This window comes from Ranitomeya variabilis, chromosome 3 (genome assembly GCF_051348905.1).
Source record: "Ranitomeya variabilis isolate aRanVar5 chromosome 3, aRanVar5.hap1, whole genome shotgun sequence".
Taxonomy (NCBI): Eukaryota; Metazoa; Chordata; class Amphibia; order Anura; family Dendrobatidae; genus Ranitomeya; species Ranitomeya variabilis.
This window is the reverse complement of record NC_135234.1, coordinates 27,256,944-27,278,699: the sequence shown is the minus strand read 5'-3', so window position 1 is coordinate 27,278,699 and position 21,756 is coordinate 27,256,944. Positions and strand designations below refer to the sequence as shown.

The 21,756-nt window shown below is 42.8% G+C and overlaps 1 protein-coding gene across 3 annotated transcripts in view; it reads left to right on the top strand.

The window, feature by feature from the left end:
• The window catches only part of LOC143815035 (interferon-induced GTP-binding protein Mx2-like), a 43,893-nt gene extending 24,876 nt beyond the window's left edge, over positions 1 to 19,017 (top strand). For 2 of the 3 annotated variants that reach the window (XM_077293838.1, XM_077293836.1), the window contains exons 5-15: positions 433 to 570; positions 2,814 to 2,968; positions 5,873 to 6,011; positions 7,141 to 7,339; positions 11,290 to 11,368; positions 13,356 to 13,478; positions 13,612 to 13,753; positions 14,720 to 14,878; positions 15,012 to 15,088; positions 18,218 to 18,490; positions 18,599 to 18,964. In XM_077293838.1, the coding sequence (XP_077149953.1) occupies positions 433 to 570; positions 2,814 to 2,968; positions 5,873 to 6,011; positions 7,141 to 7,339; positions 11,290 to 11,368; positions 13,356 to 13,478; positions 13,612 to 13,753; positions 14,720 to 14,878; positions 15,012 to 15,088; positions 18,218 to 18,490; positions 18,599 to 18,829 (1,715 nt within the window). In that variant the 3' untranslated portion in view covers positions 18,830 to 18,964. Of the gene's footprint in view, positions 1 to 432; positions 571 to 2,813; positions 2,969 to 5,872; positions 6,012 to 7,140; positions 7,340 to 11,289; positions 11,369 to 13,355; positions 13,479 to 13,611; positions 13,754 to 14,719; positions 14,879 to 15,011; positions 15,089 to 18,217; positions 18,491 to 18,598 lie in introns of all 3 variants that reach the window. The other variant, XM_077293837.1, reaches the window with a different exon arrangement.
• The last annotated feature ends 2,739 nt before the right edge of the window (positions 19,018 to 21,756 follow it).

Genomic DNA, 21,756 nt, shown 5'->3' with positions numbered 1-21,756 from the left:
CAAATCAAAAACTTTGATATAAACCTAAAGTCTAACTTATCCTGAATAGCAATAGGAAAAGTGTCAGTCATTTTTTTGAGGTTCTAAAGCCTAAGATTGTCGTGGTCCCTATGACCTGCAAAACATTCCCCCAGACAATGGCAGATCAGCATCTTCCTTCAATTGCTTTTCACACAGTCAAATCGTATTTTTTTTCTGTCTGACATTATTGATTCTCTAAACCAAGCATGAGTTGACCTCATCCCCTCCTAACTTGGGGAAAATTACCGTAGATATTGTAATTATGTGACTGGAGCTCTTCGAGACCCATATGGATACCACTGCCCAAAACGTGGTATAAAGGATCTTAACGTGTCTATAAAAATAGTGAAAAATGGCTGTAAAAATGATTTCATATCATATTGACCTCATTATTTCTGATCTACTATACAGGCATTGTGACAAGATGTCCTCTTGTACTCAAGTTGAAAAAATCCAAAAACGGTTCCCCATGGAAAGGCAAAATAAGCTATCTAGCTCAGAATGTGGAGCTAAAAACTCCAGGGGAAGTGGAGCAGGAGATCCGGAAAGGTAATGATCTAGGGGCAGCCATGAAATATGCTTTTGCTTATATTTATCGAACAGGCTTTAATCTGGAGTATAACTATAGATGGGACACGGATGACACTTATAACTGGAGGCTCATTGCGTTCAACGACAAAATCCCACCTTGGACAACATCTGCAAGGAGTTTGTATGTTCTCCCCGTGTTTGCGTGGGTTTCCTCCGGGTTCTCCTGTTTCCTCCCACACTCCAAAGACATACTGAGAGGAAAATTAGCCCCAATCGAAGACAGTAATGATGATGCCTTTAACCCCTTCATGACATATAAACTTGCGTCGTATGTCTTGTCCCTGCCTTTGATGCGAGCTCCCAAGCCGAGCCTGCATATTTCCCCTCACATGGCGGCTGATTGAATGTGGAGTGGAGATCCACCCACGGCCGTTTACCTATTAAATGCCGCTGGCTGTCAATCTTTGACAGCAGCATTTAACACATGCCTCTGCATCATTCCAAGCTCCCATCGGCATGCTTGTGACATGATCTTGGGGTGCCAATGGGTTGGTCTTGACCGCTGGAGGTCTGTCGATCACCCCTGTGCCTGTCATTACGATTGTCTGTGAACACGGGCCTGAGGCTGACGTTCATATGAGATCATGATTTCTGAAACGTATAGTACAAGCGTCCGAACGCAGCTTCAAGTCCCTTAAGGGGACTAATAAATACAGTAAAAAGGAAAAAAGTTTTAAAATTTATGAAAAACACAAATGTCCAAATCTCCCCTCTTTTGCTCCATTAAAAATTAAACAAAAAAAAAAAATACATATTTGGTATCACTGCATTCGCAAAAAGTCCAATCTATCAAAATATAAATAAACTAATCCAATTGGTAAACAGCGTAACGAGAAAAAAAAAATGAATAAGCCGGAATGAAAAAATTTTTGGCCACCGCAAAGATGCGATCAAAACATCATATCTGACCCAAAAGTAAAAATGGCAGCTCAGGATGCAAAAAATAAGCCCCCACACATCCCCAGATCTCAAAAAATAAAAAAACTGTATAGATTTCGGAAAATGGTGACAAAAGCAAAAAAAAACATCTTTCTTACAAATTTCCAAAACATTTTTCACCATTACATAAAAAGAAAAACTATACATGTGTGGTATCTGCGTACTCGTACAGGCCTGGAAAACCATAATGGCAGGTCGGTTTTACCATATAGTGAACATGGTAAAATGAAAACCCAGCAGACAATTATAAAATTGCACTTTTTTTGCAATATCAATGCACTTGGAAATTGTTTTTCTCATTTTCCAGCACGCTATGTGGTAAAATGAATGGTGTCATTCAAAAGTACACCTGCAAAAATAAGCCCTCGTTCGGCTATATGGAAAAAATATAAAAGTTGTAGCTCATGGAAGGAAGGAAAAGAGTCTCCACAAGATGGAACGATACCCCTTAGACTCGCTTCAGAGGCCTCTCAACCACCCAAATCAAACCTCTGCTTTGCACTGATGAGAAGCAAACTCCCCGAAACACATCAACAAATAGAATTTCTGGTTTGTCTTCTTATCCCAAGTCATGTGGCAAGGCACGTTAAAAGGTCGATATTGACTTTCAAGATTGCTAATCACAATAGGTGGCACTTGAGTTCAAGACCTCTCCCTCTCTGAAGAGGATGTTTGCATATTTCACATCACAGAGGAGCATTGCAATGCCTATAAGTCTCCTTACACTGGATTGGCATTGCATGGCCTATAAGTCTCCTTACACAAGCTTTCCACTCTCCACAAGGAGAGACATTACCCCTTAGACCCGCTTTAAATATCACTAATTCTTAATCCAAACATTCAACATGGAAGAGCAGACTTTTAAGGATGGCACAAAGCTGAGATCACTAACATATCCCATCTAATTCATACCACCAAGAAACAATTCTCTTCTTTACAGGAGCTAAGATCTAAGTCCCCAAAAATTGACATTCCAACCTTTGCCTATTTTTGAGCCTGCAGCTACATAAATTCAGTATTACCACATCTAGGTTCACAGAAAAACTGGAATCCTAGAGGATAAATTCTCTCTTTCCTGACACAAACAACGACATCTAGAAGCCACACAACTCAACGTTATAAATTGTCCTTGCCAAAACTTTATTACTGGTCTTACAAGATGCCCATGAGATATTCCAACCTTGGACAAATCCACTATACTAACTTCACATCTAACTTTTTCTGTTATTTTTGATGCTTTACAAGATAATAATCTCTTCTAGCCCAAAACCATATTGCCGGTCCTGGAAAAGGAGTCAGCCAAGATCTCATTACCCTTGAAGTAGTGTCTCCAAATGTCCCAGACCTGACACTTCTCGATCTTCCTGGAATTACAAGAGTTGCTGTAGCGGATCAACCTCAAGATATTGGACAACAAGTAAGCAGAGTGACCTCAATCACAAATGTACTGTGGAAATCTTTCTAAATATCGCAGGATGGATGGACATGTTACTGATCGGTAAATGATAACAATATGAAAACAACATTTTCAAACCATCTCGATTTCCCCAGTCTGGAGTATGAGCCACAAGCAGAAATCCCGTCACATCCAGCCTCATGTGCTGCCACTGAGGTTATTAATATTCATCTGAAGAAGGTTCTGCCACTGAATGCACTCTGGAAATTCATCAAGGTCCACTGCTGGCAGCTCCATGTGTATCAGCGACCAATAGTAACTCAGATGTGCTTGATGGAAAGACAAGTCCAGAGATGCTGCAGGTCATGAGTGCATGCTTAAGACTTACAGGCTGCTCATAGTAGCACAAGCACCATGTGGCCTGACGATATCATGTTGAATAATGGATCCCGGAACACTTTGGAGAAATGACCGTGCTACTTGTTCCACCACCAAATCAATGTAACACCGGAGCTGTTATTGTTCCTGGAATGAAGACCAGGGAGTCCATCTACATTATGCCACCCCACACCATGATCCTGGAAGTAAGACCGGTGTGACAATCATTCATGAGGGCATCTACATGGGGTTGCCCATGTGGTCTCCAGGGCAATCTCTATTGCTGTATCCAAGACAAAAGTAGGACTCATCGCTGAAGAAGACAGGCCTCTATTGCCCTTTTGCTCTGGACCATGATGGCATTTGAGAGCAGTGGCATGAGATCAGTGGACACACTTAGCTGGACATCTGGCTCATAGCCCAATATCGGACCAACACCTTCTGATGTTTTGCGTCAACACTGAAGCCTTAGGCTTCATATTGTACATCCAATTTCACTTGCAGTACAGAATGCATCAATCATGGAACCGGTGGTATATACATTTTTCCAAAGTGTCTCAAGAGCCATTATTCAATACAATACAAGATCTCGTGTTGCTCATGCTACAGTGAGCTGCTTGCGTGGCTTAAACATGCTCTTATGGCTGCAGCATCTCTGGACTTTTCTCCCAACGAGCACGTCGGGGACGTAATTGATTGGTGATTTCACAGGAGCTGCCAGCAGCAGATTTTGATGATCTTCCCAAGTGCATTCAGCAGCAGGACCTTCCTCAGATGACCATTAACAACCTCCGTGATGGCAACCGAGGCTGGAAGTGCCAGGATTTCTGCATGTGGCACTCATACTCGAAACTGGAGAAATTGAGATGTTTTTAATTTTTTTTCCATTTTTTATCATGTGCAGATCATTAATATGCTTATCCATCCTGTGATTTCCATAATTCCATAACTTCTCCTCTTTTGTGTTGTAATTCCAATACCCAGGAGTGGATTTGAATTTGCTCAGTGAGAGAACTTGGCAAGAACATGGTGGGCTAAATAATCTCTTACTGTTGCTATCTTTGGTCTCAAGTATCTGAAGAAACACTGTATGCACACAAAAAACACATAAAGCAGAGACATGGCATCATAAATGGACATTGAAATAAACAAAGTGAGCTCAGAGAATGAATCCTTAATAATTGGATTGGATTAGTCATGTGAAAGTGTTATAATCCCAATATCCATCTAAAGGTACCGTTACACTAAACGACTTACCAATGATCACGACCAGCGATGCGATCGTTGGTAAGTCGTTGTGTGGTCGCTGGGGAGCTGTCACACAGACAGCTCTCTCCAGCCACCAACGATCAGGGGAACGAGTTCGGCATCGTTGAAACTGTCTTCAACGATGCCGAAGTCCCCCTGCAGCACCTGGGTAACCAGGGTAAACATTGGGTTACTAAGTGCAGGGCTGCGCATAGTAACCCGATATTTACCCTGGTTACCATTGTAAAAGTAAAAAAAACCCACTACATACTCACCTTCTGATGTCTGTCACGTCCCCCGGCGTCCACAGGGTTATGCGCTGCTGCCAAGAGCTTCCTGCACTGACTGAATGTGTCAGTGCCGGCAGCAGCGGTGACGTCACCGCTGTGCTCTGCTTTACGGCCGGCCGGCGCTGACACATTCAGTGCAGGGAAGCCGCCGGCGGGGGACGTGACAGACATCAGAAGGTGAGTATGTAGTTTGTTTTTTTTACTTTTACAATGGTAACCAGGGTAAATATCGGGTTACTGAGCGTGGCCCTGCGCTTAGTAACCCGATATTTACCCTGGTTACAAGTGAACACATCGCTGGATCGGTGTCACACACACCGATCCAGCGATGACAGCGGGTGATCAGCGACGAAATAAAGTTCTGGACTTCTAGCTCCGACCAGCGATATCACAGCAGGATCCAGATCGCTGCTGCGTGTCAAACACAACGAGATCGCTATCCAGGACGCTGCAACGTCACGGATCGTCGTCGTTCTCGTTGTAAAGTCGCTTAGTGTGAAGGTACCTTAAGATCAGAGGCCCTCACTGTCTGTGGAGGGAATTCTTCAGATTTTGTAGTGAGTCATAAATCCTTTTTCACATTGTTTATGTTGCCTCCTAGACCACAGAAATATTTGGCCTCCAGTAAATGCTTTTTTTTTTTTTTCATCTGTAATCGTGTGGCGATGAGATCTCATCCTTGCTTTCAGTTTCTCTCCTGTTTCTACCACATAGAGTCCTTCAATGGGACATATAGTGCTCAGAATTAAGTACACCACATTGGAAAAAGAACATGTGAATGTCCCTGGAATCTTATAGTTCTGCTGTGTGTTGGGAATCTGTATCCTGTCTTTGTTTAGCTTATGCGCTAGAAAAAAAGACCCTGCTGGAATGTCCAGGACAAGAGAGCCTTGTATGATCTGAACACAACCTTACCTGGTTCAGTCTGTGCCTTCAGACTTGTATTGCCCTTGTTAAAGTTAATCTGTACACGATGATCTAATAACTTCTCCATTTTGCATTTTAATAGATCAAGAAAATGATCAAAAAGTACATAGAAAAGCAGGAGACCATCAATTTGGCTGTGGTTCCTAGTAATGTGGATATTGCCACCACTGAAGCTCTCAAAATGGCTCAAGAAGTGGATCCTAGCGGAGAGCGGACACTGGGTATGGGTAATTATGTTATAAGTTGTAGTCTTCTTACTAACAGAGTGATAAGAGTAGTAGTAGTAGTAGTAAGTGGCTCAACACAACTCTTACAAGATGAGACACTTCAGGACAAAATGTAATACTGAAATTTTGGTACCTGGTCATGTAGAACAGAGTCCACTAAAGGTGTTGAAGGAGCTTACAACTTTCTTTTCATTGGTGACTCTTGAGACAGTTCCTCCATGTCTCTACAAACTTTTAGTTTTGCATGGTTTTGAAAAACTTACCGTATGTGGAAAACAAATTTACTGTGTGCAACCTCATCCAGATTTTAGATGTTTCTCTTGTGGAATGCAAATTGCCTCTTCAGAGAAAAAGAGGACTTAAACTCTATAGCGCCACCTGTTGGAAGTAGCGATCCTGCAAGTCACAATCAACCCTTTAACGAGTCGTGCAATATGACTTAGGATAAAAGCCAAATCAGTATCTCAATTCGCAGACACGGTGTTTCGGGCTGTTGGCCGTCGTCAGTGCGAAGCATGAGAACTGATTTGGCTAGGTGAGAGGCTCTGGACTGAGGTCTAAGGGGTTAGGTTTCTCCTTGTGGAGAGTGACATACCAGCCCGAAACACCATGTCTGCCATGTCTTCAATATTTTGACAAGTATGGGAAAGCATTGCTTCAAACTACAGGACCACACCACAGTGTGGTAAAAATTGGGGGAAAAAAAGTACATAATCATCTATCGATCCCCCTCCATTCCCCTTTTCCACTGGCAATGTCCCCAGCTGGTCCACTCTTTTTGGTGTACTTTACTTGTGACCGCTGAAGCCAAATGACACTGACCAAGCTGGAAGAAAAGAGAAAACTGGTGGGGAAAATGGCCAGTGGGATGGAGGAGCAGCAGGAGATCACTCTTATCGTTCTTATTATTTTACCACATTGGGGCCATATGTAAACTTTTATGGATGTTAATCACCATTTTTAATAATGTTCACACATAGATTGGCCAACATTTAAGGATGTAGATATTGATTTGGATTGTGTTTTGGGTTCACATAATGCCTCCATGACAGCTGCTCCACCTCTCAGTGCTGCGGTCAATATATAGACGACACCTCATTATCAAATCTGATTTATTTCCTAGGGATCCTGACTAAACCAGATTTAGTTGACAAAGGAATGGAACCAGATGTTGTAAGTGTTGTCCAGAATCTGGTGTACAAGCTTAAAAAAGGCTACATGATAGTCAAGTGTCGGGGGCAGAGTGAGATCATGAAGAACATCTCACTGGAGACCGCCCTTCAAAATGAGCAAGCTTTCTTCGAGGATAATGAACATTTCAGGTAAAATGCAAACATATTATCTCCAGCTGTAACAATGGATGAGGGGCCGGGCTCCATTAGGGGAATTTCATAGGTGCGCAATAATGGGGAATACAGAATTAGAATTAAGCCCCTCTGCCATATTGTAATAATATAATTTTCCGCATTTTCATGACATTTAATTCTGGCCCCCAAATACTCACTTTAAGGCTGTGTTAGCATAAAGTCCACCTCTTTTGTAGGTTGGATTATGGGATTATCCCAGTAAATTGAAATAGGATGGCAAATACGGAAAACATAAAGATTACACTGTTCCCATATCTTCATTAATCACTGTGATTATCAATCAGTAGGCAAATATCCTCACAGTATATAAGTATAAGCAGTCCTTAGAAATCCTAAAATTATTCACATGTTTCTTCGCTAATAGCTCTAACAAATCCTTTAAAAATAATGAAATTAAATAGCTATGATGGGGAAAGTCTGGCAGAACGTTAAGCAGTGGAGGGGAGTAGCGGAATTTACGTGATATGCGCCGATTTGGTTGGATCCCAGGTTGGCGGAGCTTATGAGATTGCTGGGGGTTCGGTCAGTGGAGGCGTATTGGTATTTGGTTCGTGTCTCAATTGTTTGATGGGGGTGTTATTAAAACGTTTGAAGTGCTTAGGAATGAGTTTCCTTTAAGTCAGATGTTCTTTCAGTATTTGCAGTTGAGACAAACAAACAAAATGAGGTGTCGCGCGTGATTCTGCAGTCTGATAGCTTGTTCAATCTTATGGGGCCTCGGAGGAGCACGAGGGGGTTCATTACTTTAATGTACAGGGGTTTGGTGGATACCTTTTTATTGAAACACCCGTTAAGGATAAGGGAAAAATGGGTGGCAGACATGGGTCCCTTGTCGGAGTCCCAGTGGGAGTCCAATACATCCGCAGGGCGTCCTTGAGTGAGGCCAAGAGGGTGTCGCAGTTATACCTGGTGTATAGGATGTACAGGACCCCGGTATGGATGACGAAGGCAGGACTGAGAGGTGACTCAAAATGCCCAAGGTGTGGTGAGGAAGGCGCTGATCTGCTACATATGATGTGGTCGTGCGCTCGCCTCCAGTCCTTTTAGGGTGAAGGTGCTTAACTTGATCCAGGAGGTGACAAGAGTAGATGTTGTGCGCAGCCCGCTGACTTGCCTCCTGGGTTGAATGGATGACATTGCTATGGATGAATGTGGAAGGTTGATTATTGCAAGATTGTTTTATGCTGCGAGGAAGCTTATTGCGATGCATTGGTTGGATGAAAGACCACCAGGTAAAAAGGAATTTGTTAACAAAATAAATTTTATTGTCCTCATGGAAAGGAATATATACATCAAGAGAGGTCAGAATACAAAATTTGAAAATGTGTGGGGCGAATGGATGGATTACCCAGGCGTGGTGTTTGCTGAGTTATTGCAGAATAGAATGGGTGTCGTTTAGTTGCTTCTGGAGGAACTTCTACATGTACAGTTGAGCTTTTGCAAAGCTGGGTATAACTTTTTCAAGAGGTGATGTTTTAGTTTTATAATATTGGATAAAGGGTAGGGGATTGGGAGGAGAGAGGGGGGGTGGGGGGTTCACTGGGTAAGAGTGTTGCTAACGTAAAATGGAAAATGTATTAATCTGTTTTGTACTCATTGTACCTGTCTGGAATATGTATCAGACTGTGTTACATTCTTGCCATATGCTTTAATAAAAACTATGCGATTTAAAAAAAAAAGAAAGAAAGAAATTTAAAAAAATAAACTAAAAGTCAAATCTGTCAAAATAAAAAAAATATTAAAACGGTAAAAGCAAAGAAAAGTGAAAAATCTAAATACCAGGATTGCATTTTTTTTAACACTGTACCTCCCCTCAAAAGTGAAAAAAAGCAAACAAAACATTGTATGTACCCCAATATGCTACCAATAGTGTTGAGCGATACCTCCCGATATTTGAAAGTATCGGTATCGGATTGGATCGACCGATATCCAAAAAATATCGGATATCGCCGATACCGATACCCGATACCAATACAAGTCAATGGGACACAAATATCGGAAGTGATCCTGGATGTTTCCCAAGGTCTGAAGGAGAGGAAACTCTCCTTCAGGCCCTGGGATCCATATTCATGTAAAAAATAAAGAATAAAAATAAAAAATATGGATATACTCACCCTCGGACGATCCCTGGCTGTCACCGCTGCAAGCGTCTGCCTCCGTTCCTAAGAATGCAGAGAGTGAAGGACCTGCGATGACGTCGCGGTCACATGAGCGGTCACGCGACCAATCACAAGACCGTGACGTCATCACAGGTCCTACACTCACTGCATTCTTAGGAACGAAGGCTGCCGGTTGCACCGCTGCGAGCCAGGGGCCGTCGGTGGGTGAGTATATACATATTTTTTATTTTTATTCTTTATTTTTTACATGAATATGGATCCCGATTCCCGATATCGCAAAAATATACCCGATATTTGCAGTATCGGAATGCTCAACACTAGCTACCAATAATAACGTGAGCTCCGCACACTTCAAATAAACCCTCACAAGTTTAGCATTAGTATAATTGTACGGACATGCAAAATTTCATTGTTTGATCATTGTTAATCATTGTTACCGCAGTAAAAATAAAACCCTGAAACAATGGCGTAATTTTTTTTTCACCATTCATGCCATTATCCCATTCCTTGATGACATCGCACACACAGTGAAACATGTTGGGGGAACGTGTGCTCTAGATATTACTTGTCCTATTCTGATATACAAGGGATGGCACCCCGGGGCGTCATCAAATGAAGTAGAAAAGTTGAACTTGATGGACCTTTGTCTTTTTTCAACCAATGTAACTATTTGAAATAAAAGTGGCTACCACAAAATCAATAATTATAGGCAGATTAGGGACAATATTTTAATAATACCCTGATAGCTTAAATTAATTATCTTTACAATGCAAAGTTTTAGGTGTTGTCAGAGAGGGATTTCAATATGGGATTCTCCCCTTTTTGTTTATTTCCTTTCACCGAATTTTAATTAAACAGTACAATAGATAGTTGTAATAATTATAGGGTATAACTCAGGAGACTCTTTGCGTGGAACAAGACAACTACAGGACACAGTTTTATAAGTGGTAAAGTCTATATTATCACACAGTGATTCAAACAGGTGCAGAGAGAAACTCAAGTCCACAACACTTGGAGTAAATATTAAATGCAGCTTAGCAGTCTATAGGAAACTTCAGAGGAAAATGCAATCAAGCAGAAAGTCTATGAAGCACAACTATTCTTGAGGATACTTGACATGAATAAGTCCTTGCTTAGTCCAGACACAGATAGATATGCTTATAAGGCAGTTCAAATAATATCTTAGCTCAACCAGGGAGGCCTGGGTAATAGTCTCAGGTTCTTGCAGAGCAGCAACAGCTTACATGTCCAGCAAATGCAGATGGAAGTAAACATGAGCAGCAGATGAAGGAGGATTAATGGAACTGGTGTATGCAGCAGGAACTCAGAGCAGAGTAGCAGGATAACCCCACAGGTTCACAGGAGCAGGTATATAGCCAGGGAGTCACCAGAGGTCAGGAGCTGGATGCAAGGCAGAATACTCTAGCACAGACTGAAGGCTGGGGTGGAGTTTTATAGCAGGAAGACACAGTGCACATGAGACCAAAGACGCCATCTTGGAAAAGGGCAGTAATGCACAAAAGGTAATAAAAATGTTCAGAGTCCTGACAATAGTAAAATGAATGGTGCCATTCAAAATGACCACTTGTTTTGTTAAAAGCAGAAACCCTCAAACAACCCTCGAAAAAAAAAAATCTTTATGACTTATGGAAACAGAGGACAAAAAAATGAAAGTACAGAAATAAAAATTGACCATTATGAGTTAAAGCCTTGTGTCTATTGCTCAGATTAGATCAATTTCTATATGTTTGAACCATTTTAAGACAAGTCGTGGTTATTTTTTAGGGTTCTTCTGAAAGAGCGACGAGCTACAACTTCCTTGCTGGCAGAAAAACTTACTGTTGAACTTGTGGAACATATTTCAGTAAGTCTGCTTTATGAGAATGAGTCATACATGTCTATGAGGGTCCCACCTTTGGGAACAATCGAGGGGCTGTGTGATGTCAGAAACAATGTATAGGCTTTATCTAGTAAGTAAAAGTATTAGATCCCCCTAGGCTTGAGCGGAGGTTAAAAGAATCTCAGGACAGGAACCGTCTCTTACCTAATGGCACCCCCAATGTAATGACTCTGTTGTCGGGTGTCCCAGGGCCAGGGTCTCCTTTCCTGTCCCTAACACTAGGGCGCCCAAGCTTGCCCTATTCTCCGGATTACTTCTGATGGTGAAGACTCTGGGGCCACATACCTTACCTTAGTTCCTGAAACCGCCCTCAGTCTGTATCCTTCCCACACCCAGGGAATAGGGAGTAGTAGTGTACCGTAATACACCAACCAGACTAACAAGGTAACACGAACAGGGATAATTAAAAATACCAAATATACTCAGACAACAGAGGAATGCATCAGGGAGTGGAGTATGGGGTTAAACCAAAGTAGGAGACGAAAGAGAATTATCACACACTCAAAACCTAGCAACAGTCACAGATAACTCCATCAACGGCCTTCTCCAATAACAACCACCAACAACCTCCAGCCATGCAGCATAAGCTACTCTGACAATGAGTTATTGCCAGGGCCTAGATTATATAGGAGAGGGGAGTAGCTAACAGTGAACAGCTGAGAGCCTTAATGCAGGAAAGCTTCCAGGAGCTCTCAGCTGAAGTGATTAACCCCTGCACTGCTAATAGAAACCTGCACTATTTAATATGAAGTGCTTCTAATCAGTGCGGAGTAGGAGAAATCAGATGCTGCAGTCTTCTGGCTCCTCTCTGTCATGGTAAACCCGTAACACCCAGCTCCTCTTTCGATTAGCCGGCCTGGTGCAATGTTACATGTGCATCACACCATAACAATGATGTTACACCAAGTAGAGCCAGAGATGCCATCAGGTTAGAGGTGGTTCATAGTGCTCCCATCCAGCGGCTGCACCGGGTCCTGCCAATCAATGTGTATAATCTCCAGTCAGGACAGCCTTATGTAGGTGACTGGTGCTGTCGCTCAATCCAACACCTAGGCAGGTTATTGTATAGTAGGGAGTTACCTCACTTAAAATCATGGCAGTACACAGGTTCGGCTAAGAGCTCACAAACATCTTTGAGTACAGCATGAAGTTTCAACTTAAGACGAGTGAAACTGCAACCGCTATTGTTACTCTTCAAGAATAAGAGCCTACCAAGTTTGAGAGCATCCGCCAAGTACTGTACCTCTTCAGGAACTGGAACCACAAAGCTTGTACCACTGTAAAAGACTGTAACCACTAAGCTTTGGGCCTGTCAGTGAGAAAATAAATACTTTTTCTTGCAAACACAAAGAATTTATGCAACATTTCATGTGAGCAGATGACTTCTCCAAACCCATGCCCCCACCTACTCCTTTCTCCATAGACAGCTGTAACCTGATCTCTCAGTGAAGTTGATAATATCTCTTATCTGCTTCATGTGCACAGATTTTATCAAGCAATCAGAGGAAGAGACAAAGAGCCTGATCTATAAAATATTCTGTAATAGGATATATTACAAAGCTTATTTTCTTCGTTGTACTATTTAAAATTGTTTATCGTTGTAAGCGTAGTTAAAATAAAAAATGAATTAACGGACTGCAGTAGATAACATCATTAACAACTTCACAATCTAAAACAATCAGAAAACTAATTATTAGCTAATGTACCCTAGGTCACCAGAGATATTAGATTTTGACCCATAAATACTTTGGAGGACCATGAACACTACCATAAACCACATCACCATCGTAGACCACAAGGTATACCACTAGACCAAAAGGCGCCAATGGGTTTAGGCGCCAGTTATAGTATTTTAGTAATAACCTCTTATACAAATGTGGGATTTAGTACATATAGAAGAATGGCCCAGTGGGTATGAGGGACAGTTCATTCATTTCTTTGTATGTTTTAGAGGACTATACCTAACCTGGAGAACCAGATCAAAGCCAAACTTCAAAAGGCAGAGATGAAAGTGGAGATGATCGGCGCAGGTGTCCCGGAGTCGGAGTCAGAGAAACTGTCATTTCTCATAGAAGTAAGATCCATGTGAGGGGAGTTTATAAACTCCCATGACTTCGATATATACAGTATGTCCCCCACCTGTAAATACAGTTCTATATCCTATATACGCCGGCTCTCACTGCATTCCATTCCTATCTCCTCCACAGAGAATCAAACGTTTTGTGGATGAAATCACTCAGTTCTCGCAAGGAGAAGAAGAGGTCGCAGAGGGGAAACAGAAACTTTTCACAACCATTCGAAAACTATTCTCTAAATGGGAAGCGAAACTGAAAGAATCCGCGGATGATTGTAAGTATAGATCACGAAATGCACAACCGTACAGCAAGACTGTGTATAGGGGGAGGAAAGAGACAGCCGCTCTGAGCATGCGTAATCCGTTTCGGACCAGAAAGTTTATTCATTGATTTAAAGTTTTATGCTTTTAAACTTTGTAAAAGTTTTTTTTACAACTTTTTTATTTTTGACTATAATAGTATCTTTATTAGAGGCAATAACATAACTCTGGCTGCTAACATAGAATACTACATTTGTCAGCAACAGATTCATTTTTAAAAGTCAAGGAGCTTTTACACAGTTTATTTAAGAGGCAACATGCTTGATGGTTGCAGCAGCTGACAAAAGGCAACATGCTTGATGGTTAACGGTAGTTGACTGGAACCTAAAACATTGTAATTTTCATTTTGCCACTATTCCACTGCCTCAGTCTCCTGCAGAAGTTTTACTTAGCTCATTTACACGCTTCTGCACCATTCCCTCCTAATTACCACCTCACAGGTCTTCACACTTAGGCATAAGTCACTTATCTATCTCTTCCGTAGTCATCCTCTTCACATACAGACACCAGCTCTCAAACCCTCTCTGATGTAACAAACTTTTTGCCCTTTATGATGGCCAATTTTTGCCCTGTTGCATTCTTCATCCACATCAATAAAACTCTATTCTCTGTGGTGGCACTTCTGCTCCATCATCCTCACTCTCGGGGTGGTATTCACTGTGTAGGGTAGCTAGTCTTACTCCCCTGGGATACACTCTGCAATAACTTGCACTTAGGCACTTATTCTCCTCTGTACACTAAGCCCCGAGGTGTCCCAATAACTTGCGAGTGTCACTCCTCCCCACTTGCTAGCTACCTAAGATGCCAATAACTTTTCTTCAGTCTCTTGGCTGGTGTGACTGTTTACAACATTTGCATAGATGATATCAACTGGCCAATGTTTTTTTTTTAAATATTACATCTTATCCTTTGCCTTTCAGTCCCACGGGAATTAAAAGATGATGTTAATTCTTTTGAGAACCAACATCGTGGCCGGGAACTTACAGGATTTATCAATTTTAAAACATTTGAAAACATTGCAAAAAATCAAATCAAAACATATGAAGAGCCAGCCATCAACAAGCTGAAAGAAGTCACAGGTAAGAAAACATTCCTGAAGTAAGTGACAAAAAAAAGTGTGTTATAAAGCGTAGTAAAGCATGGGCTTCACTACATTTCTGGACTGTTTTAGGTACATGGTACTGATCGCTTTTTTTTTTTTTCTTTTTTTAGAATGTGTCAGATCAGCTTTTCATGCCACAGCAGTGAGACACTTTGCCCATTATTACAATCTTTACAGAAGTGCAAAGGTAGGATAAGTATTCTGTTTTATCATTTGTAAAATTCTATAAAATAAACCAAATTGAACTTGAATACCGCCTCGTAATTTCCAACTTATAAAGCGTTAGGCCAATAATCTCAGGTCAGTGGGGATGGAACGAGGGCACAATGACGATCAGCTGGTGGAAGGAGCGATTGTGCTTAGACCAAACCTGTGTTCTCCTCATTGCTCAGATTGCTCTTTTCGCCAGAATTCTGCACATTTAGTAGCGGTTGTGCATTTTATCCACTTTTAAGCAAATCCTGCCGATCGTCTGCTTAAAGTCAGACCTCCACTGATCTGATATTGTTCATAGAATCATAGAATGGTAGAGTTGGAAGGGACCTCCTGGGTCATCTGGTCCAACCCCCTGCTCAAAGCAGGATTCCCTAAATCATCCCAGACGGATGTCTGTCCAGCCTCTGTTTGAAGACTTCCATTGAAGGAGAACTCACCACCTCTCATGGCCGCCTGTTCCACTCATTGATCACCCTAACTGTCAAAAAGTTTTTTCTAATATCTAATCTGTGTCTCCTCCCATTCAGTTTCATCCCATTGCTTCTAGTCTTTCCTTGTGCAAATGAGAATAAAGATGATCCTTCTACAATGTGACAGCCCTTGAGATATTTGTAGACAGCTATTAAGTCTCCTCTCAGTCTTCTTTTTTGCAAGCTAAACATTCCCAAATCCTGTAACCGTTCCTCATGGGACATGGTTTGCAGACCGGTCACCATTTTGGTCGCTCTTCTCTGAACTTGCTCCAGTTTGTTGATGTCTTTTTTAAAATGTGGTGCCCAAAACTGGACCCAGTATTCCTGATGAGGTCTGACCAAAGAGGAGTAGAGGGCAATAACGACTTCACGTGATCTAGACTGTATGCTTCTATTAATACATCCCAGGATTGTATTTGCCTTTTTTGCTGCTGCATCACTGTTAGGGCTGGCGGAACGCACCGAATAGATTAAAGATGGTAAAGGTGCGTTCGCAGCCCAGGGTCCACCGTGCAGAGATGGAACCTGCTGCTAAGTAATGGCGGCACTATATGGTGGTACTACACCCGAGTAAACTTGGGTTCAGGCACCGGTAAGAACTAAAGCGAACTCTGTTGCTTCACAGAGTCGCAATGAAACAAATGAAATGCTGTGCCCTGTTAGCAAAGACAGGATGCAGCAGATGAACGCTAGTGGGATCCCTGAGACTCACCCCCACTAAGCTGGTGATTGATCCCGCTCTTACCCTCGGTGGCTTTTGAGCCCGCGCCTGAGGACGCCCCGAGTCTGATGCAGAGATCAAGCGGGAGTTCCCACCCTACACTGACCAGTTGTCAGGATAAATTAAGGATACAGCACAGAGTGCGTGCAGTGCCAAGCAGGCGGATACTGCTGGCTTGACGCAGTACGGATCGTGGTGTAGGGTAGCACTGTCAGGCCCTAGGTAGCTCCAACATTCGCAAACATTCAACAACACAAGGAATGGGAATGATTAAGGAGCAATCGCCAGAACAAACACACATCCACACACACGATAATAGGCCATGCAAACCTTTTATAGCTGCAGCACTCAAGGACCTTCCTAATGGTCCAATAGGAGCTGTTACAGGACCTGAGCGTGTGACCCCCGACTTCCAATGGGAGGTCATCCTGTGGGCATGCTCAGTATGGGAAAAGCAGGACTTAGTCCCTGAAACGCCTGCTCGCTGCTAATCAGTACTGCCTACAAAGGCAGAGCCTGGAAAGGTAGCAGTAACCAAGCACACAGTATCTGATTGAGCCAGACGCTGGGACCGACGTCTCCGCTGAGCAGGCTCCACTGTGGCTGGAGGAGAATGGGAGACCGCCGCGGACATGGTTCGAGATTCCCCTTATGCAGCGGCGGGAACATTTTTACATGTGCTGTTGATTAGCCCTATTCCTCCCATTCTGTATATGCTTTTTTCATTTTTATTGCCCAGATGTAGTACTTCGCATTTTTCCCGGTTAAAAAACATTCTGTTAGTTGTTGCCCACTGCTCCAGTTTATTTATATCTTTTTGAATACTCTCTCTCTCTCTTCTCTAGTATTAGCTATCCCTCATAGCTTTGTGTCATCAGCAAATTTAATCACTTTACCTTCAATTCCTTCATCTAAATCACTGATAAAAATGTTGAACAATACAGGGCCCAGGACAGAACCTTGTGGTACCCTACTTGAGACATTTTTCCAACTGGATGTGTAGCCATTTATGACCACTCTTTGGGTCCGATCACTAAGCCAGTTATGAATCCACCAAGCCAGTTGCCTCTTCCATTCCATACTTAGTCATTTTTTCAATAAGGATTGTGTGAGATACTTTGTCAAATGCTTTGCTGAAGTCAAGATATACTATATCTACAGCATTTCCCTGATCCACCCAGTCAGTGATTCTGTCATAGAAAGAAATTAGTCTGACATGACTTATTAGTTACAAACCCATGCTGATTCTGGGTAATCACTTCATTCTTATCCAGGTACTTACATACATGTTGTTTAATAATTTGTTCAAAGATCTTTCCTGGTATAGATGTCAGACTCACCGGCCTATAGTTCCCTGGGTCCACCTATCCTAACTAAGCACAGACCTTCTGATTTGGAAAACTGATAAACCCCTTTAGCCCTAAGATCCTCCTTAAAAATGCAAACTTTCTCACATATTTGGCTTTTGTGCTCCAAAAAGACTCCATGTGCACACGGCCTTATAGGAAGTTTTTGGCTGAATTGTACAGACATCCATGACGATTTCCAGTTAGGCTTTCAATAAGGCCGATCCTATCGGTGTCACAGGAGATAAGCTGTCAGCAGCGCTATCTGCCAGAGGTCGTTCCCATTGAAAAAAATAAAAGCTCTTCCAAGCCGAGCATGCATGTGTAAGAGAAGTGGGGATGATTCGCTGTTCACTCTGCTGACAGCTACCTGTAGAGTACGGTCACCCTTAAACTCTGCTGATGCCAATATTATAGATATCAGTCCAGTGTAAATTAATGATGAAGCCACTAGTCAGAAGATTTGCTGATGGGGAATGGTGGATTTTTTTCAGCCCTATGTTTTGTAGGGTCCTGCACAGTTCTTTTCGTAATTGTGTTTTTTTCACCTAATTCATCAGGAAAAGCTAGAAAATATCTGCAGCGACCAACAAAGGGAGGCTGAAAAAATGATCCATACACAGTTCAAGGTCGAAAAGAACATTTACTGCCAGGACTCGATTTATGGTGGAGCTCTGAGGAACATCCGGGCAGAGGCAGCTAAAGAGGCAGCTAAAGAGGCAGTTCTTACTACTTCTGTGTCTCCTTTTGGATTTTCTGGAAAGTCACAACAAAAAAAGAAATCAGCATTTTCTGTTGAGGAAATGTCTCAACACATCGAGGCGTATTTCAAGGTCAGTTCATTACGATGGTTAATATGTCCTCAGATTTACAGTAGATATGATCTATAGTGTGAGTAAATCCGTCCATCGATTATTATTCGGCTTTCTATATTTCTCTAGAATACGACCGCCCGTTTGTCAAACCAGATCCCCCTGATCATTCTGCACTACATGCTCCATGAATTCGCTGACAAGCTGCAATCACAAATGTGGTCTCTGATCCAAGACAAGGAGAACCTCAGTGTGTTACTGATGGAGAAGGAGGATGTGGCGAGGGAGCGGAAGGAATTGAAAGACCAGATCCAGCGCCTCCGTGCCGCCCAACGGAGATTAGCCAGATTTCCATGCTAGAAATCTCATGATTAGTCATATGTTGCTAGAAGCAGTGGAACCATTAGTGGCTCGTTCCTGGATTCTTTCTTCTTGTGGCCAGTTTCCCTCTGAATATTTATTCCAGTTATCTGTGATGTCGTTTTTAGCAGTTTGTTCTTTCCTCAATGTGAGAACAATGTTTCCTCAATACATTTAGTCCCTGTTTCTAACTCTTGGTCATCAATAGTCTGACTCACCTTGGTCTCCAACGTAGACCCGTCTGTAGTCTTCTCACTGCAAGTACCCAAGAAAGAAATTATCTCCTAGGATCTGATTGGTGGAGCCCTTCCCAGAGAGTAGCGGGGGAAGCTTCTAGAATGTCTATATGTGGCTCCCCTGAGGATCCAGAGGTGTGGTACTCTGCTCGTGGGTAAGGAGGGGATACTACCCAGTACCAACACACTAGCACCAAACACTAGACCTCTCCAGTTCTGACGAAGGAGCAAGTCTCCGAAACGCGCGTCAGGGTGACGTGCTGACCTGGGCTCCCACACACAGTGCCACTGGCTCTTGAGGTAATACTTTCAGAATAAGCTCCTTAAATGTGTAAGGCTAATTGTTAGCGACACATTTGTGGTAATATAACTATAGGGGCATATTATAGTAGATATGAGCAGTTGGGGTTATGTGACCAGGCGACTGATATAAGTGATCTAAACAGGGTGCAAGGTTTTTCATGCAACTTAACTTTAGGCACGACTTATTTATAATTGTAATATTCCTGTGGAGTGGCCCCCAAGCGCAGGGCAGCGGGGTACTCGGTCCCGGGTCTCTCGGTTCTGGGGATGTCACGGTGGCCTGACCCGGTCCGTGGTCCTGTTAAGGGGCGCCCAATTAAAGATGTAGGTGACGGTGTAGGTCGCAGTAAATGACGAGGACACAGAGTTGCAGTCTCTTTACTGAAGGCTTCGGCATCCGCAATCCAGAGCACTGCTAACAGGGCTGGCTGAGACCGGCCGGTCCGAAGGCACATCCAGAGTTCCCTTTGCAGGTGGAAATCAGTAGCCTACCTACTAGCGCCTGGGTGTTGTAGTACTTCCCTGCTGAGCACCACGGGATAGTCCTCACAACTGTCGTGTATGTTTCTGTTCTCTCTCCGTCCCCCAGATGATATGGATAGGACGCACCCGTATGACAGGGTAGGCCTGGAGTTATTCTGGGACCCTAGAGACGCCCCTCTCCCACAATTGCCTCCGTTGTCTTCAGTAGGTGATTTAGGTGAGACAGCCAACCTAAAGTTAACTGCCCGGCCGTAGTTCAAAGTAATGCGTAGAGTCTATTACTTCCTCGGCGGTCCGGCCACCGGCTACACGCCTCAGAAGGATGTTGCCGATCTCGGGGCACGACTCCTACTGGTTCTATCGCCTTTGTGCTGTGATCTCGTTTCTCACTTCTCCATTATATACTTCGCTTTGTGTCCTTTCTTAAGATACCGCCGCAATGAAGTGCAGGTGCGGCTCCGTAACAATCTGTCCTGTGCTAGGCCTCTATAAGGATCCCACCCCTGACAGGGACCCCCTGTGTCTTTCCAAGTAACCTCTTCTCTCACTAGATGTTACCTGGGCAAAACCCAGTCAGCTTCTCCCTAAGTTCCTATCCAGCCCCCAGTTTCACCCGAGTGTGAGGAGTGGCCTAATACATAGAACCCTTTGCTCCCCCTGGTGGCCGGAGTGTGAAGTGTAATGTGTGACTGTGATACCTGGTCAGGTGAACTCTTTTAGTGCCATCAGACGTAACATCACTCCCCTTAGTGGCGGAGCGACAGTACTGCAACGACCAGGTCTCTGGGGCGCTGCACCTGCACTTATCATCTAGCTGTTTATTATAACATCCTGGTGGCTCATAATCTGTTAAATATAGGTAGGGTATTTGACCTCATATTTATCAGCACTATGCTGACTATTATATTCAATAATTCTGCCATATATGGTATATATGAACATTAATTGTGGTATGTCCTGGTCAAAACATCTCTTTTGCACGGTTGCACTTTTGCCTTTTTTGCACATGTTCCCCTTGAACCCCATTTCTTCTGTCTTGTACATGCAATAAAGAATTTTTCTATATATTTTTGGGATCGTCTGGTCGTAAATGTGGTTTCCACACCCCCGTTGTACAGGGAGGGACTAGGTAGAAGGTGTGGGTGGAGAGAGTGGCAGTTGTGAGGCGTCAACAAGAGGGAGGAGTTATTGAGTCAGAGAGAGGAGGGAGGAGTGAGAGGAAGCGTTTGAGAGAAGCTCCTGAGAGAAGGAAGAAAGGAAGGGGTTCTAGGGGCCAGGGAAGTGAGGATTCCACCCTGGGCGCCCGAATCCACGCAGACCGTCGTCAGGTGGAAGGACCAGGTTGCAGTGGGGGAACCGGCCCACAGACTAGTGGAGGAACTACAAGGTTCAGCTAGCAAGCCGGAGGCTGTGGTATCTGTATGTGCCACAGTCACATCCACACACACTTGCTGAAAAGCTAGCCACATAGGGTCAAGGGGACCAATTTCACTTTTATTGGATATAAAATCCCAATAATTGAGATATCTTCTCAGCATGCTCTATTAGTAAATACCAATAACTAAAATGTTTTGTAATTTTTCTACCTGGAGTGTTAGTTAGTGCTTACCTGCTATTATTGTGATTTTTTGCGCTTACCTGCCATTATTGTTATTTTTCTGCGGTTCAGAGGCATTATTTTAAATTATATGTGTAATGTTTGTATTAATAAAGTTATAACTTTTTAAACAAAAAAAGAAACAACACTTTTTTTGATTTAGCGCGCAGTTAAATAATTGCATAGTTGGTCAGTATGTTTATAGATTTAGTAGAGTGTTACCCATCCCAAGTGTGAGGTAATGGGTCTGGGTTATAGGTTTACATGTAAAAAAGATAATAGTAGAATAAAAATACAAGGGAGACCTC